Source organism: Ovis canadensis, chromosome 1 (genome assembly GCF_042477335.2).
Source record: "Ovis canadensis isolate MfBH-ARS-UI-01 breed Bighorn chromosome 1, ARS-UI_OviCan_v2, whole genome shotgun sequence".
Taxonomy (NCBI): domain Eukaryota; kingdom Metazoa; phylum Chordata; class Mammalia; order Artiodactyla; family Bovidae; genus Ovis; species Ovis canadensis.
Window position 1 is genome coordinate 96,251,186 of NC_091245.1, and position 16,991 is coordinate 96,268,176.

A 16,991-nucleotide genomic window follows, 5' to 3' on the forward strand; every position below is an offset into this window, starting at 1 on the left:
TCTGCCGCTCCAGCAATAAATGGAAGAATAATACTGTAAGACTTGAGAATAATGAAACTAATTATGCATTCCTATCTTCTTCAATATAATCTAATTAAATATTTCCCAATGAGTTAGTGAGCCCAGACTGAGTTTGTCTTTTTCATATAAAGACTTGATAAAGGCTAGCACAAATAATAATAAATTTGTTCATTTGGGAATGTTTGATGAAGCACACGGTACTCTGCAGGGTATTCTATTGGCCTTGCTCACGATAAGCACTCTGCTGCTCCTGCTGCTGCTGCTGCTGCTAAGTCACTTCAGTCGTGTTTGACTCTGTGCGACCCCAGAGACGGCAGCCCATCAGGCTCCCCCGTCCCTGGGATTCTCCAGGCAAGAACACTGGCGTGGGTTGCCATTTCCTTCTCCAACGCATGAAAGTGAAAAGTGAAAGTGAAGTCGCTTAGTCATGTCCGACTCCTAGCGACCCCATGGACTGCAGCCACCAGGCATCTCCGTCCATGGGATTTTCCAGGCAAGAGTACTGGAGTGGGTTGCCATTGCCTTCTCTGGATAAGCATTCTATAGATTTCAAATGGTAATGGGCATTGTTACCCAAATAAGAATGAAGTTGAAAGATGTAATTTTAAAGGACTAGATTTATTGAACGATTTCACCTTTTCTAGGAAAGAATTTTTGTAGGACTGGTTTTCTATTTTTCAAACCTTTAAACTTGTAATTATATATTTAAATATATTTTTGAAGCAATATAGAAATTATATTTTAGATAACTTACATGATCAGGATACTTAATTGGTTTTGAGTGTTTTGGGGTTTTTTGGCCAGTCATGTTTGTGAAATAGAAGAATGGATGGATTTTAATGTATAAATAGCTATCTGAAATCCACTTATTTAAAATTAATACTCTTTGAGTTAATATGTGCATTTGCTTTTCAGTAAATATATATGAATTTCTATTAGTCTATTCTATCACCTTTAGTTTGGTATTTCTTCTTCCTTTCCTTGCTACCAAGGATCCAAGAGAGAGAATTTCAGAAATAGAGGTCACACTAAAAATATGTAGAAGCATGAAAATTGTTACCATACTTCAGTTCCAGCTACACATTCTCCACCTCTAAGGAATCAAGGCTGTCTGTATCTTTGGTGCATCTTTGACTATTTTGGTGACTGCTCCGCCCCTCCCTCTTTTGTCTTTCCAACATACTCTGTCTGGGGACCATTACCCTTTTGGCTGAAAGTGGTGAACAATAACTGAGGTCAGCCACAGGTCTCAATGAATAACAGATTCAATTATAACCAGGGAATAAATCTATAACTTTTACATCAGACTTGCTACAAGGTATTAAAATGTCATGAAATAGCAAGAAACAAACATATTGTTTACAACATGATGGACTACCAGCTCTTGAGGGAAGAGACCAGGCCTAATCTGCCATTTATCCAGACTGTAATAGAAACTCTGTAAGTGTCTGCTGCATGAGGACTGAGCTGGGATGGGTATCTACCATAATCTTCAGTCATCTAGAGAGATGCAAAAGGAAGAAAACATGAAATGGGCTTAGAAGACCCTACAGTCTTATTTTTTCAAAATTTTCAGACCTATATTTATAGCAAGAAGAAATATTTACAACACAAACCACATACATACACACAGTTGCCACCAGCTAAATATCTGTGTAAACCACTAGGCTGTTATCCACAGTTAGAAAACCACTGTGTGGGATATGGAACCAAAAAAAAAAAAAAAAAAAAAAAAGAGGAAATGGAAGGGACCAAAACCTCTAGTACCCAGGAAATATTCCTGAACAACTGCTGTTGAAATGGTCCATTGTGTCCTATTTGTGCCTTCCAGTAACTCTCACTATCCTTCATTAATAAGTTGGTTTCTTCAGATCACAAACACCTCTTCAATACTATGCATCAGTACTGTGCTAGACAGGCAAAGATATAAAGAATGAAAAAGACTAAAAAAGCTGACTTCCTCTTTGACTTCTCCTCTATAACATCTCTCAGACACATAAAATTTACTCCAAACTGTACTTCCACACTTTCCCCAAACTTAGTCTTTTTCAATTTTTTATATTGAAGAATATATTTTTACTCAGCTTCTCAGTTCAGGACTTTAAAATCATCCTGACATCATCATCTCCTTCCTGCCTCCCATCTCAGGGACATCATCCAGAAGATTCTTCCTCCTTAATATAGTCTTGGCCCAGATGACTGAAGCGACTTAGCAGCAGCAGCAGCAGCAGCAGCAGCAGCAGCAGCAGCAGATGGTAAAGAATCTGCCTGCAATGCAGGAGACCTGGGTTCAAACCCTGAGTCAGGAAGATCCCCTGGAGACAAAAACCTATCAGTTCCTTCAGATCCAGCCTCTGCCCACTTCTCTATCACACTTTCTCTCTTTAATGAAATTCTAAGCACACTGGCTTTTCTTATTACTCTGAGAAGCTGACATTGTTCCCTTCCTGCCTCCAATTCTTTGCACATGCTGTTCCCTCAGCCTGAATAATTTTCCCTGTCTCTTATCACTTGGCTCTTTTTCATCTTTATCTCCAAACACTCAGTTGAAAGTATTTTCCCATGTAATTCCTTCTGATGTAAAGCAAGTATTGCAACTTATGCTTGTGTATGTATTTGTTTGCTTATTTGATTTTTGCTTAATGTCTCCCTTCCCATTCAAAAGTAAACTCTCTGAGGGCAGGAAATTATATCTGTTTTGTACATTAAGACAGACTCAACCATAGATTTGGTACATGATAGACCTTTAGATGGGCTTCCCTGCTGGCTCGGATGGTCAAGAATCTGCCTGCAATACAGGATATCCAGGTTTGATCCCTGGGTTGGGAAGATCCCCTGGAGAAGGGAATGGCTACCCACTCCAGTATTCTTGCCTGGAGAATTCCATGGACACAGGATCCTGGTAGGCTACGGTCCATGGGGGTGCAAAGAGTTGGACATGACTGAGCAAATAACACTACCACTACTAGAAATTCAAATATTTGTGCAATGCATAAAATAAAACATTTTTTAAACCTTAGTTATCTCTTGATCATTTAGCCAAAGCTGTATCCCTGTGTACCACTGATTGAGTGGATAAATAAAATGTGGTAAATACATATACTGGAGTATTACTCAGCCTTAAAAAGGAAAGAAATTCACATTTGCTACAATATGGATGAACCTTGAAGACATAATGCTTAGTGAAACAAGCCAGTCCCTAAAGGCTAAAACAATCATACTATACGATTCTACCTATATGAGGTATCTAGAATTGTCTAATTTTTAGAAAAAGAAGATAGAATGATGATTATCAGGGGCTGGAGGTGGGAAGTGAGGAGCTGTTTACTGAATACAGAGTTTCAGTTTTATGAGATGAAAAAGTCATGAAGGTTTCCTTCACAGCAATGCAAATATACTTAATACTACTGAACTGTACACTTAGAAATAGTTAAGATGGTAAGTTTTATGTACTTTTTACCACAAAAAATTAAAAATCCCTGTTTATAGGTATTTCAATTCTTTCATGTTTTCTGGAATACAAAACTGCAACAATCACTGAAACTGAGAACAGAAATTAAAAATAATAATAACAGCTAACCCTTATTGGATCATTATTCTAGATCAAGCACTATGCTATTTTCTATTTCCTGTTTCATTTAATCATCATTACAGCTTTATGAGGTAGACAGCATTATCAACGCTGAGTTTACAAAGAGAAAACTGAAGTACAGCAGAGTTATGTAATTTGTCCAAGATTACATAGCTAGTGAGTAGCGGAATCTGCATATGAGCCCATGCAGTCTGGTTTGGATCAGTGCATCTAACTCCTGGGTACAGGTCTCATCAAACTAGTAAGAGACACTCTGGAGATGAATTTAAGCTCTCAGTAAATAGTTTGTTGTTGAGTCGCTAAGTTGTGTCTAACTCTGCAATCCCATGGACTGCCACACATCAGGCTTCCCTGTACTTCACTATCTCCTGGAGTTTGCTCAAACTCATGTCCATTGAGTCGGTGATGCCACCCAATCATTTCATCCTCTGCCGCCCCCTTCTCCTCCTGCCCTCAGTCTTTCCCAGCATCAGTCTTTCCCGACTCATTTTCTACTGACTCAGCCCTTTGCATCAGGTGACCAAAGTATTAGAGCTTCAGTTTCAGCAAATAGATCGTTTTTCTACACCTTCATCTCTGATTAATTTCCATCAAATTCTCTCATTTCCCATCTTTCCTTCTTTTTTCCAAGGAAAAGACTCAGTCACCTTAACCATATAAATCTTAATTGTAAGAATTAAAAGTTTCTCTTGATCCAAACATTTGAGCAGAAGCCACTCATCAACATGGCTCAAAATAACTAAAATTGTTCAGCACCTTTATTATCTGCTAATATATCTTCATTGTTTTCACCTGAGTAGTAGGAAAAGTAATAAACATAGAACTACTTAGAGGTTCATTCTCATTACGGACAGTAGCTTGTATTCAAGAAATGTGCAACCACAACCACAACTACCACTTGTAGAATCTAAACTAATTTCAATTTTTGTGTAAGACAAGCAGAAGGAACAAAAAGAAAGTGAAATCGCTCAGTCGTGTCCGACTCTTTGCGACCCCATGGACTGTAGCCCACCAGGCTTCTCTGTCAATGGAATTTTCCAAGCAAGAGTACTGGAGTGGGGTGCCTTTTTCTTCTCCAGGGGATCTTCCCAACCCAGAGATCGAACTTGGGTCTCCTGTACTGCAGGCAGATGCTTTACCTTCTGAGCCACCAGGGAAGGAACAAAGGCTTCCAAATTAATGAGATACCTAACCTGCCTGAGCTTCACTTTCATCATTTTCTCATTATCTCCTGGCAAGCTGTTGAGAAGATTAGGTTAGGTAATAGATACTAAACACTCAGCACACAAAGCTTGGTACAAATTAAGTGTTCGATGGACAGTAACTATTATCACCATACATAAAAGGGGTTTACTGGCAGTCTTAGATACAAGAATCGGATGAGATTGTCTTTATGATTCTTCTCCAGTATCCTTCCAATCATGGTAGGCATGTAGTGTAACATGCTGGAGAGGCTCCAAACCCACCCAAGCAAGGGCAATGACGGTCACTCTTTACCACTTGAACCTTGCTTTATTATTGTGGCTGCACCTCCACTAATATGTGTCCTGGAATCCGTGACTGGATTCCTGCCTTGCCCAGCAGTTCTCCCACTGACCAAGGTCCTAACCAGCACCTCAGTCCTCACACATGTGCATTTCGTGCTGATGGATGCCAGGGTCCTCGACTTTGGGTACCACTCTTCCCCAGTGACTATCTGCCTCCTTCTTGACTGCTGACTGCTTGCTACATGGGCTTGGCCAGCTGCCTCGGCCGCAGGGTGGAAAAGAGCTGGGGGCACGATTTGGATGTCTTTGCTTGAGTTGTGCTTTTTTTTTGAAAACAGAACTTCAGGTTTCTGACGTGAGAAGCAAACATATTTTCACCCCAGGAGCACTGACCTTCTGCTCCTCAGTTACCAGCTTGGCCTACCTTCTCTGCTGGACTGCTCTGGCCTCCAAAACGCAGAGGCTCAGAGCTGATAACCCATCTGACTGTTCTTCCCTATCCTAACAAAATTCTTTCAGTTGTAACTCTTCATAACTCTTTATAAACATTTCTAGTATTGTGATTTCTCCTCATTTTCCCTTCTTTGGGTGAGAAATGCCTCCAAAGCTCACATTTTGGCACAAGAATCCCTAGATTGTTTTTATAGTCCCAGCGTAGTACTTCTTTGTTACAGCTCAATATTCCTAAATTTTGTTCCAAGTCATTATTTTACATTTATAAATATCGGGTTGTATTAATTGGTTCCAGCTTTCAAAATGTTCCATCAGAGGTTATTTTCTGCTATTTTGATAGTGGTTTCTAAACCTTAAAGTGCCAAGGCCCCGATGTGGGCCGTGTTCTCTAAGCATCCCTGAAGGACTGATGTGGGACAGAAAAGATACGCAGACCCTGGGCCTCGCTGTGCTCTTTGAAGACTATACTGGCCATAATAGCTTCAAAGAATTTCAACAAGTTCCTAAGACATGACCTTCGCTTTCCGAAAACCACGTTGGCCAGGCTTGTCTTAATCAAGCTGTGCTTTTCTAAGCATCCTTTTACTTGATCTCCTGCAGCAGTTTTTAATACTTTCCCTACAAGTGAAGTTAAACTAACTGGCCTGTAATTTCCTGGTGTGTCCCTAAGCTCTATGAAATAACGGCATTAGGTTGGCTACCTTCCAATTCTTCCTGAATTTTTTAGTTTTGTTTTAAAACACAGGATTGAAAAGGCCAGAGAATGCTTCCTGTCTCGCTTTCCCTTCGTTCCTTCCATGACATACTGCTCTCTCTGTTCCCAGTAGATCTGCCATTTTAATAACTTCAAACCTCTTAAATGTGTTCACATATTATTTGTTCCTATCTCTGAAGCATGAGTTTTCCATTTTTCATTTTGACAAGGGCCACCCCCCAAAACAAGGGCTTACAATTCTATCGAATAGACTTAATTCGAGGCACTGTTTAAGGAATGAGTTTCACATTAGGAATCTGGAAAAGGGTGGCAACTAGATAATAATTAAGCCTCTGTTCTTACTTGTGAGTTATTATGATTACATGTTGGGGAAAAAATTGAGAAATATGTCTACACACCCAGGAGTAGGGGCTAAAAAATGGAACTATTACCTCTGGGGGTTCTAATCCAATGTACTAGAAAAAAAAGTGTCTTTAAAAAACGTGGTGAAACTAATTAGATCTGAAGGTATAAACATTTGCATCCTATACTTGTTTAAACTGCATTTGGTTGATAACTCATATCTAATACAAAAGTCTTTCCACATTTAATGATCTCCCAAAATTATTTCCTAATGGAAAAGCCCATCTTAAGATACCCTGATAAAAGGTTTTGTTTTTTTACTGATGGGGTAAAGAGGAAAATTAATAATTATTTATATTTGTAAAATTGCAATGTATTACATGAAGTTTAGGATTGTCCCTGTTTGCTATTATATAGAATTTACTATTCTTTGAAGTGAACCATAAATGAGGATATAAAAACCTTTATTCTTTACGGATGACTTTGTTTCAGCAGACTGTTGGGATTTTGTTTGTATAGTGACCCGATTTGTCTTTTCTGAATAAGTCAGAGACAGGCACATAAACCACAGTCTGTGTGTGGACAGAGTCTCACTACCCATAGTGAGGTACAGTAATCACCATTATGAAATAAGAACTATGGAGTGCAATACAAAACTTTTAAGACAGCTGACCCTGATTTCAGATAAGTTGGGTAAATGATCCCTTTGCCCAGTTGGTGCTTTTTTCTTTCTAATTTATCAAAGCCACAATGTCAAAGTCTGAAAATTTTACATCTAAGAGAGTTTCAGAAAAACATCTATTTCTGCTTTACTGACTATGCCAAAGCCTTTGACTGTGTGGATCAAAATAACCTGTGGAAAATTCTGAAGGAGATGGGAATACCAGACCACCTGATCTGCCTCTTGAGAAACCTGTATGCAGGGGAAGCAACAGTTAGAACTGGACATGGAACACCACACTGGTTCCAAATAGGAAAAGGAGTTCGTCAAGGCCTGTATATTGTCATCCTCCTTATTTAACTTATATGCAGAGTATATCCTGAGAAACACTGGGCTGGAAAAAGCACAAGCTGGAATCAAGATTGCTGGAGGAAATATCAATAACCTCAGATATGCAGGGATATGCAGGGAGAAGGCAATGGCAACCTAGTACTCCTGCCTGGAAAATCCCATGGACAGAGGAGCCTGGTAGGCTGCAGTCCATGGGGTCATGAAAAGTCGGACACAACTGAGCGACTTCACTTTCACTTTTCACTTTCATGCATTGGAGAAGGAAATGGCAAACCACTCCAGTGTTCTTGCCTGGAGAATCCCAAGGATGGCAGAGTCTGGTGGGCTGCCATCTACGAGGTCACACAGAGTCGGACACAACTGAAGCGATTTAGCAGCAGCAGCAGCAGATATGCAGATGACACCACCCTTATAGCAGAAAGTGAAGAGGAACTAAAGAGCTTCTCGATGAAAGTGAAAGTGGAGAGTGAAAAAGTTGGCTTAAAGCTGAATGAACATTCAGAAAACTAAGATCATGGCATCCGGTCCCATCACTTCATGGCAAATAGATGGAGAAACAGTGGAAACAGTGGCTGACTTTAATTTTTTGGGCTCTAAAATCACTGCAGATGGTGATTGCAGCCATGAAATTAAAAGATGTTTACTCCTTGGAAGAAAAGTTATGACCAACCTAGATAGCATAAAAGCAGAGACATTTCCTTATCCACAAAGGTCCGTCCAGTCAAGGATATGGTTTTTCCAGTAGTCATGTATGGATGTGAGAGTTGGACTATAAAGAAAGCTGAGAGCGGAAGAATTAATGCTTTTGAACTGTGGTGTTGGAGAAGACTCTTGCAAATCCCTTGGACTGTGAGGAGATCCAACCAGTCCATCTTAAAGGATATCAGTCCTGGATGTTCATTGGAAGGACTGATGTTGAAGTTGAAACTACAATACTTTAGCCACCTGATGCAAAGAGCTGACTCATTTGAAAAGACCCTGATGCTGGGAAAGATTGAGGGTGAGAAAGAAAGGAGGAGGAGAAGGGGACGACAGGATGAGACGGTTGGAGGGCATCACCGACTCAATGTACATGGGTTTAGGTGGACTCTAGAAGTTGGTGATGGACAGGGAGGCCTGGTGTGCTGCGGTTCATGGGGTTGCAAAGAGTCAGACACGACTGAGTGACTGAACTGAACTGAACTTATAAATGCTCAGATACCATCGTGTATCAGATTTACTCACAAATGGGAGAATTTTTGCACGCATCATACACACAGAGCTCTCTCATAGATAACATTTCAGTTGGCTTTGAATGTCCATCAATAGTTTCCTTTTGGTTTTTGTCAGAGCTGAGTCTGGCCAATGAACAGGTCAGATTCTCTCTGTGGACCATGAATGAGTGAGTGAGTGAAAGTCACTAAGTCATGCCTGACTGTTTGCAACCCCACGGACTCTAGCCTCCCAGGCTCCTCTGTCCACGGAATTCTCCAAGCAAGAATACTGGAGTGGGTAGCCATTCCCTTCTCCAGGGGATCTTTCCAACAAGGGATTGACTCTGGGTCTCTTGCATTGCAGGCAGATTGCTGACCATCTGGGCGACCAGGGAAGTCCAGTATGTGGACCATGAAGCACACACAGAAATATTTGTGCACATTTAAAGAATAAACTTAAATGCAGGCATGAATATTAAAGATTTTTTAATAGATTTTTTCCCCCAGTGTTTTAGATAGTTTCACATAAAATCCCACCTTTAGGATTTTAAAGTTGTAATTAAGATATGTACTGGGTGTACCTTTCCTAATTTGTGCACATGGCACCATGTAAGGACAAATTTAGTACATATGCAGCCTGTCTTCTCTTCCCTTCCTGTTCCTTTGCTTGAGCTGTTTGTTCCCTTTACATAGAATGTCCCCACATTTGAAAGTCAGGACCTATCTCTATCCAAGGGTGGACAGTTTTGATCCCAGTGAAAGAAGACTGGGTATGTGGCAAAGTGGAAAAATCGGAGGCTATGTTTTTAACTATGATAAATTCATTAAATCCAATTTTCTAAAATTTTTTAATTATTAAAATTCCTGCCTTCTCTATGCTTCCATTGCCCTCTGTGTAAGAATGGGGATATATATGCATGTATATGTATATATATATATAGCATATAATTTTAATTATAGTATGGGTCAATTGGGACAATATATTTAAAAGATCAAAATTGTCAGCTCCACTTCCTTTCCAACGCCACCTTCTCTGCAAGGCTCCTCTAGCTCTCACCACCTAGGCTAACCTAACTTCATCTTCCTTAAAATGCCCAGAACACTCCATTTCTCCTTCACAGACTTCACTGACAATTTTCTGCACTGTGTTATACAATTTAACAAACACATATTGAATACCTACTCTGTGTCAGGCATGTCTATTTTCTTTTTTTTCCCCCCCTAACTAATCCTTAAACTTCTTGAGGTTAGGATCGTTATACTATTCATATTCCACTCCTTCCACTGTCTACATAGTCTGACACCTAGTGCCTGAGCAAGAATGTATTTATTGTTTGGCATTTAGTAAAACTGGTCACTAATAATGCAAGAAATGTCTGTATATCCATTCTCATGTGTGTACACATCTTCATATAGAATTACCTGGTGGAAATTACATGTAATGCCAGTATATGGGATCATAACCATCTTCATCCTCATGATGAAATACTACCACCGCCACTACTAGAATGGTGAAGTGATAGCTAACATTCCGGAGACCATATACAAAGGGGCAAATTCTCTTTCCATTCCCACATGGGTCTTTGGAGTAGTTCCTTCCAGAGCAAAACTAGTTTCCCTAAAGAGACGCGGAAAGCACACAGACCGCTATGTCTCTGTGGAGTCGCATTAGCGGAAACCTAAGCACGTTTTCAAAGAATGATAATTTATAAATAAAGACTATCTCAAAAACACAGTACGGTGGCTAGATGAAATTCTAAAGTTTCAGGGGGAAATTACATAATTTCAAACTGAGGCTGTGTGTACATAGCACCAAGCCATCCAAATGAAAGCCTGAGCAAATCACTGTGGAATGCGGTCTTTGCTGGCCCAGACATTTCAAGTCGTTATTGGAAATATGTAATGTGGTTCTGACACTCTTTTACTACTCATGGATCAACTGCACTGGAGTGAAGTTTCACTTGAATTCTCTGCTCCTAATCGACCGCAGGTTGGGAAACCAGAAAGCCAAACAGGTTAGAATTGTGTTTAAAGTAAGAAAGAAGAGGCTCTGATTTAAGGCTGATGAGAGTATCCTACAAATAGAAGTCAGTGTCAGTACATAGCCTTTATATTATCTATTTTGAGTTCTCCCTCCTCCCTCTATGAATTTCCCATGTAACAGAAGCAATTTTGTTGGATTATCTTTTCTTCCCCCACCGCAGAGTTTCCTTTGAGAAGAAAAATAAAAGACTTCCTAAACAGGCTCTTGAGGAATTCACCTGCGGCCACTGTCCTAGTTGCTCCCGACCGTGAAAGCTTTTAAGCAGAAGTGGAGCTAAGAGCAGGCCGTCTGCATGCCTGGACGGTCCAGGGGTCCTCAAAGAGTTTGGCTCTGGGCCTCCTTCAGGGCCACCACGCCTGACTGCCTTGAGACCCTCAGTAGGCACCGGTTGTACCATTTCACTTCTCCTGGGAAGAGGGGCCAAAACAGGCCCTAAGTGTGGAGGGACTGCGGTTGGAGAAGTGCCCTCTTTTCCGGGTGTGCATGCTGGCCTTGGCTGATGCTACCCAGGAGCCCGCATTTGTTCATGTGTCTGATCCACTTTGGCTACAGTGACTGACATTAATGCAGGTCTGGTGCACCCCAGGCCCATCTCTGTGGTGCTCATCCTGCCTCCCTTTTTCTTCTGAAACCATTCAGAAGAGCGTCTGTGAGCCGGTGTGGGAAGCTTGTTGCCCAAATGCTCCCCTGGAAGAATGTGGGGGAGCCAGATGTGAGATGGACCTCCTCCGAGTGAAGGCTCCTCAGAGTCGCAGCACAGATTGGAGATGAATGGCTTTCTAATTGAACTCTGGGTCTGTAACATCGGGCTATCCCACATCCAAGTCAAGATGCCTGTCTACATCAGATGTAAAAACTGGCCCGTTATCATCCCTGATTTTCTCTGAGCATCTTTGAAGAAGAAAGAGTCCTTTGGGTGGGAGGGGGAGGAGGGGCTAATTGATCCCAGGTCTGAGAATTGGATGTGGATTTCTATGGCTACTTCAGAAGAAAACTTGCAATATTTTAAATCCAGGTATCACGTAATGTTTCAACTTGGGCACACACATATGGGACATCCTAACAAAAGATAGAAGGCACGTTCTCTGACCTTAACAGTGCAGAATGAGTTTTCCATGACAGCAGGGATAGTGCAGCAAGAGTTAATGCTACAAAATCCACAGTATTGGCAGTCGTAAATAAATCCAGGGGAGCTCGTTCAGATAGTACGCAGGCAACACTACAGAGCCTATTATGAAACCATCCAAGAACCGAGACACATAAAAACTTTTATTAGTCATCACTGAAATAAAGTGCAAACAAGTTTGTTTTGAAAGATCCCAAAATCTTTATGCTTTTGGTCTGCAGAGTCATAAAAATAGTGCCTGACAAATTTTAAGCGATATTCTAATTAATTGTTGGATTTTTATAGTTTCTTGTAAGTTGGATATTAACAAGGCAGGGTAAGAGGAAAGCCCCTGTACTGAGGCTGAGTTCTAAGTACTTTGTACAAACCCACTGGCCAGCCAGGACAGATTTTTGCATCTGCTAGGAGCGGAATGAATCACTAATCTGAAGATCATTGTTATTTTCACACTGATTAAAGTAGAATGTGAAGTGTACACCGAGTTCACAGACAGATGGAAAACTATTCCAGTTGTTTCTCTGTCATGCGCAGGAAGCACTTTCTGGGGCATTTTTACATTGTTTCTTCGGTGAAACTAACACTTTGTAATACACCAATAACACGACCCCCTTTAATACCATCACACACTCAGTGATTACCATAAAAAAGTTTGACCCAACACTTTTATATATACACATTTCTGATTTATAGTCTTCAACTGGACACAGTGATAGTATAGACAATGTGGGACAACTTTTTTTCCTAAAGGGAGATTTTGTTAAAAGGGAAATGGATTTTTTTACATGCCCATCATTAGGAACAAACAGCCCCAACAATGAGAGGGGATTTGCTTTCAAAATATGAATTAATTTTTTAATAAAGTGACTATAAAATTATTACCTCAATTCTTGCTTTTTTTAAAAAAAAATTACAAAATTCTCTTCAATCAATGCATTTACCTACCTCAGAATATAAGGGAGCATTACCACCTAGAGGTTTCTTTGCCTTTTTAGATGTACTTCCAAAAACTGCACTTGATCCATTGACCTGTAAGAAAATTCATTCATAAGGAAAAAGAAGGGCTTACTTAAAGAATACTTAGATAGGTAGATGTTCCTTTCAAGTACCTAGGTGATTTGAGAGATTGGGGAAGAGGCAGTCAGTTAGTTCAAATATTTATAGCCACTGTGGTAAACCATTAGCAATTGTACGAGGATGTGCCATCTGACAGAACTTCTCTGTGTTATCATTTTCCTTCAACCTCTGACAGCTAGGAGTCTTCGGAGGCTTCGTTTTTCCAGTTAGCTATGGCCTTTCTTGGAACATTAAATAGTTTTGTCTTTTATTGCTGTTGAGACCTTTATTAAATAATTCCTCACAAAACCTAGCATGGAGCCTAGTATGACCTCAGACATTTTTGTTGAATGAATGGATGCTGAAAGGGCAGCGTTTACGGACAAAAAACAACCCCTTCCAGATTAGATCTTTCCAAATTTATTCTAGCTAAGTGTTTCAGCAAAGTCATGCACCCAAACTTACCAAACCGCCCAAGAATGTGTTAGTTTTATTGATTTCGTTACTTTATTATTTTAAGAAAGATGTCTCCAACGGGCGTCGGGGTGAGACGGGACAGGTACCTGCTGGACGATGTCTTGCCAGGAGACCATACTGAAGAGTCTGCGCTGAGGAACTTGGACAGCGAGGGTGAGAGCGTGAATGAGAACCTCGTCCTCGATCCGGTTTCCAACGACAAAAGCGATGGAGCCTTTCCAGTCGTTCTGTGACAAAATCAGAAGGAATCAGGTTCTAAGTACTTCTGGAGAGGTAATTTTGTGTCAGAGGCTTCCACTGACAAACAGGGTTAACAGTCCTAGAAACCTTACTTTAAAGACAGGCTGACGTTACAGTGTATGTGGGTTTTTGATTCAAGCAGCCACAAGGCGGCAGTATTGTGCCAAATTTCATGCAACTTGCCCCAAAAGCAATATCCCTGAGAAACGAGATCTATATTTTAAGGAAGACAATTTTTAATTTTTTAAATGACACATTTTCACTATAATGCTGTGCAATAATACTTTGGTACTGGAAAGCAATAGTTCATCTGGCTGTTACATATGTGCACGAAGGTACAATTTCCAATGCAGGAATCTTTGTTTTGTTCCCTGATACATCTTAAGACTCTAAACACTGGTAGGAAAATAGGAGGAACTTGATAAATATTTTTTGATTGTTCGGTAATATTGAATGAGTTGCCAAATAGGCTTTTTTTACATGAGGTAAAATTCAATCCCAGAGTTTTTGATGTAAAATATTTTTCACTATTCACCGTCCATGGATCTAGTTTTTGTAAAGCACAGAACTAGAACACATATTCTCCTCTTAATGTAAACACAACAACTCTCATTGCTAATTCACATGTGAGTTCTTTTCACTCACAAGAAACAGGGTGCAGTTTTAAACTTGAACATGAAATGTTTCATCAAATAAAAAAATAAGTTACTAAAAAACAATATATTTATTCGGTAATCCCTTTCTATTATAATTTTGTTGGGAAGAAGCAATTCTCTGGAGGAAATGAGGAATGGAATTGACTGACTTTCCCATGATGCGATGCTAAGGAAGGCCAAACTCATGCAAATCAGGTCTATTGCTGCTGAACACTCACTACCTTGGGGAGAAGGACGAAGCAAACGTGATACATTCATCAGGAAAGGGAGACAATAATAAGGGAGGACACCCTGGCCCTGCGACCTCTTTAGACCTTAGTTTCTCCATTTATAAAATAAGGGGGTTGGACAGAGGCGTATGTAAGATTTCCTCTAGCTCCATTCCAGAGATCTGATAAAAATAGAGTAAAATTCACCCTTGGTAAATTCCAGAATATTGTCTAAGAAGATCTGGAAAGATTTTACAGAAACTTAATGAAACACATAATTTTCCATGGTTCTCTGGGTTTCTGTCCAAATCATGTGTCAAGATACTGATAGAACTAGAGTATGGATGGGAGAAAAGACAAATTCTTCTTTACCATCAAAGAGTGACTATTGTTAAATGTCTCTTCTCTGCATGGAAACTCACTAACCCTTACCACATAACAAAACCCACACAATTTTCAATGTTGTCACCAAGACAAATAACACACATAAAAGCACAGAAATGTCTATTTAATCTACAAAGTGTGTACTTGTACATGTACAAGCATGCATGTAGGTGTGGCTCTGCGTTTCCTTCTGTTACACTGGATTTCAAGTCTTTTTTTGTTGACTGATTCACCATAGGAAGACTGAGCATCTGTTTTTCAAGTAGCCTGATTCTGAAAAGCAAGTGTGATATTTATAACTGGAAAAAAACTCCATAATCACCAAACGACCTTTCTCCACATTGGATGACTTTTCTTTCCGTTTGTCTGCTCCCTTAGTCAAAACTGCAATGACAATCATCATTCAAGAAGAAAAATCTTTCCTTCCTTAGTAAAGCAGATGAAGTTCCTGAATAGGCAATGACTTGATGTTCCTATTAGCTATAGTTTCTACACTGAAGATTTTAATGGCTACATTTACCCGCTTATCCCACACCCTCTTACAGATTTCTTAGCCAATTTTCAAAAGCTAATGATGACGAGAAATGGCTGCCTCTTAGCTCTTTGGGGACAATTCACAAAGAGGGCATCGTAATCCACCATCTACCCATTAGTGTCTGGCATTCGAGACAAGTGTTGACTATTTCAGATCAGGAAAAAAAAAAAGGTGAGGGAAAGAGGAGGAGGTAGGAGGTAACAATTATTGAAATCTGCCATGTGTCAGGCATATGTTATCTCATTGAATCCTTAAGTAATCCCTTTAAATAGGGGCACTAATACTTTATAGATGGAAAAACAGAGGCCCAACGAAGTTAAACAGCTTGTTTCAAGGTCATTTTGGCAGAACTTCATGGAGACCACATACATGGCTCACAATTTTGTGATTATTTCAGAACAGTTTTGAGAGCAAGCCTTTAGGTTCAGAGCGCCTTTCCATAATCCTTAAATTGCACCTAATGGCTATTTTGGCCACAGTATACCTAATAGAGGAAGATTTATATCACATGTTAAAGTATATAGAGGTTTCAAAATAGATGATGTATTAAAACTTTAAAATGTCTAAGATTACTTTTTTTTTTTAATCAAGGACTATTTTACAAAGGCTAAAAGAGTTTGAGGAAATTTCCCAAGCTTGTCTCTCTCTCAAAGCCCATTGTTCTTGTTGCTTTGCACTGTAGGAGTGCATCTTGACACAAAATCTTTTCCTCTGATTATTGGCGAGGTACTGAAACTCCTGGGGTCCCAGTGATCACCCTCTGACAGACTGCCTGCACTAGAGCAGGAGGAGATTTGTTTGCGTTCAGAATTCTCTACAAGGTCCGTCAGGAGCTAGGCCATGTGTCTCCACTGGAAGGGGTCTCAAGAGTGCAATTAAGATCTACTTTCTGCACTCTCAAGCCCACCAAACACCTACTCTAAAAATTGGGTCTATTTGGCAAAATAGGACCGACACAGGACTTTGTTGGAATCATGGATTAGTGTCTAATTACATCGCCAGAACCCAGGGAAGCATGAAATGGACTGATCAGTCTGTAATAACCCAAAGATCGCCTGCCCAGAAGGACGCGCTCACTGGCATTCTGCAGTAGGGGGCAGCGAGATGCCAGGAAACACACAATACTCTCATCGCAGAGAGCAATCATTTCCAACTGTGTCTAATTAGGGAGACTCCTTAACTAAATGATGCTCGACAAATATAATTTTTGAACTTTTTTTCTTCGTATTTCAGGACAATGGTAGATTTCAAATCTCTCCTATCTGGCTGCAGTATTAAAAACAGGAAATCAATTTGGGGAAAAAAAAATTCAACCCAATTTAAATTTGGCAAAATACAGTTAAAATGCCCCCTTCCACCGGTATCCCACCCTAACGCACAGCTAAACACAGTCCTTAAATTTGAGTTCACAGGGCAGCAAGCGAAGTGAGCACAGAGAAAACGAGAGTTGAC

The 16,991-nt window shown here is 40.1% G+C and overlaps 1 protein-coding gene across 1 annotated transcript in view; it reads right to left on the reverse strand.

The window, feature by feature from the left end:
* SPAG17 (sperm associated antigen 17) overlaps window positions 1–16,991 on the reverse strand; it is a 259,656-nt gene that overhangs the window by 208,701 nt on the left and 33,964 nt on the right. Inside the window, exons 2-3 of the mRNA XM_069602119.1 lie at window positions 13,602–13,742; window positions 12,928–13,011 (exon numbers count right to left, since the gene is read on the reverse strand). Of these exons, the coding sequence (XP_069458220.1) occupies window positions 12,928–13,011; window positions 13,602–13,742 (225 nt within the window). The remainder of the gene's footprint in view (window positions 1–12,927; window positions 13,012–13,601; window positions 13,743–16,991) is intronic.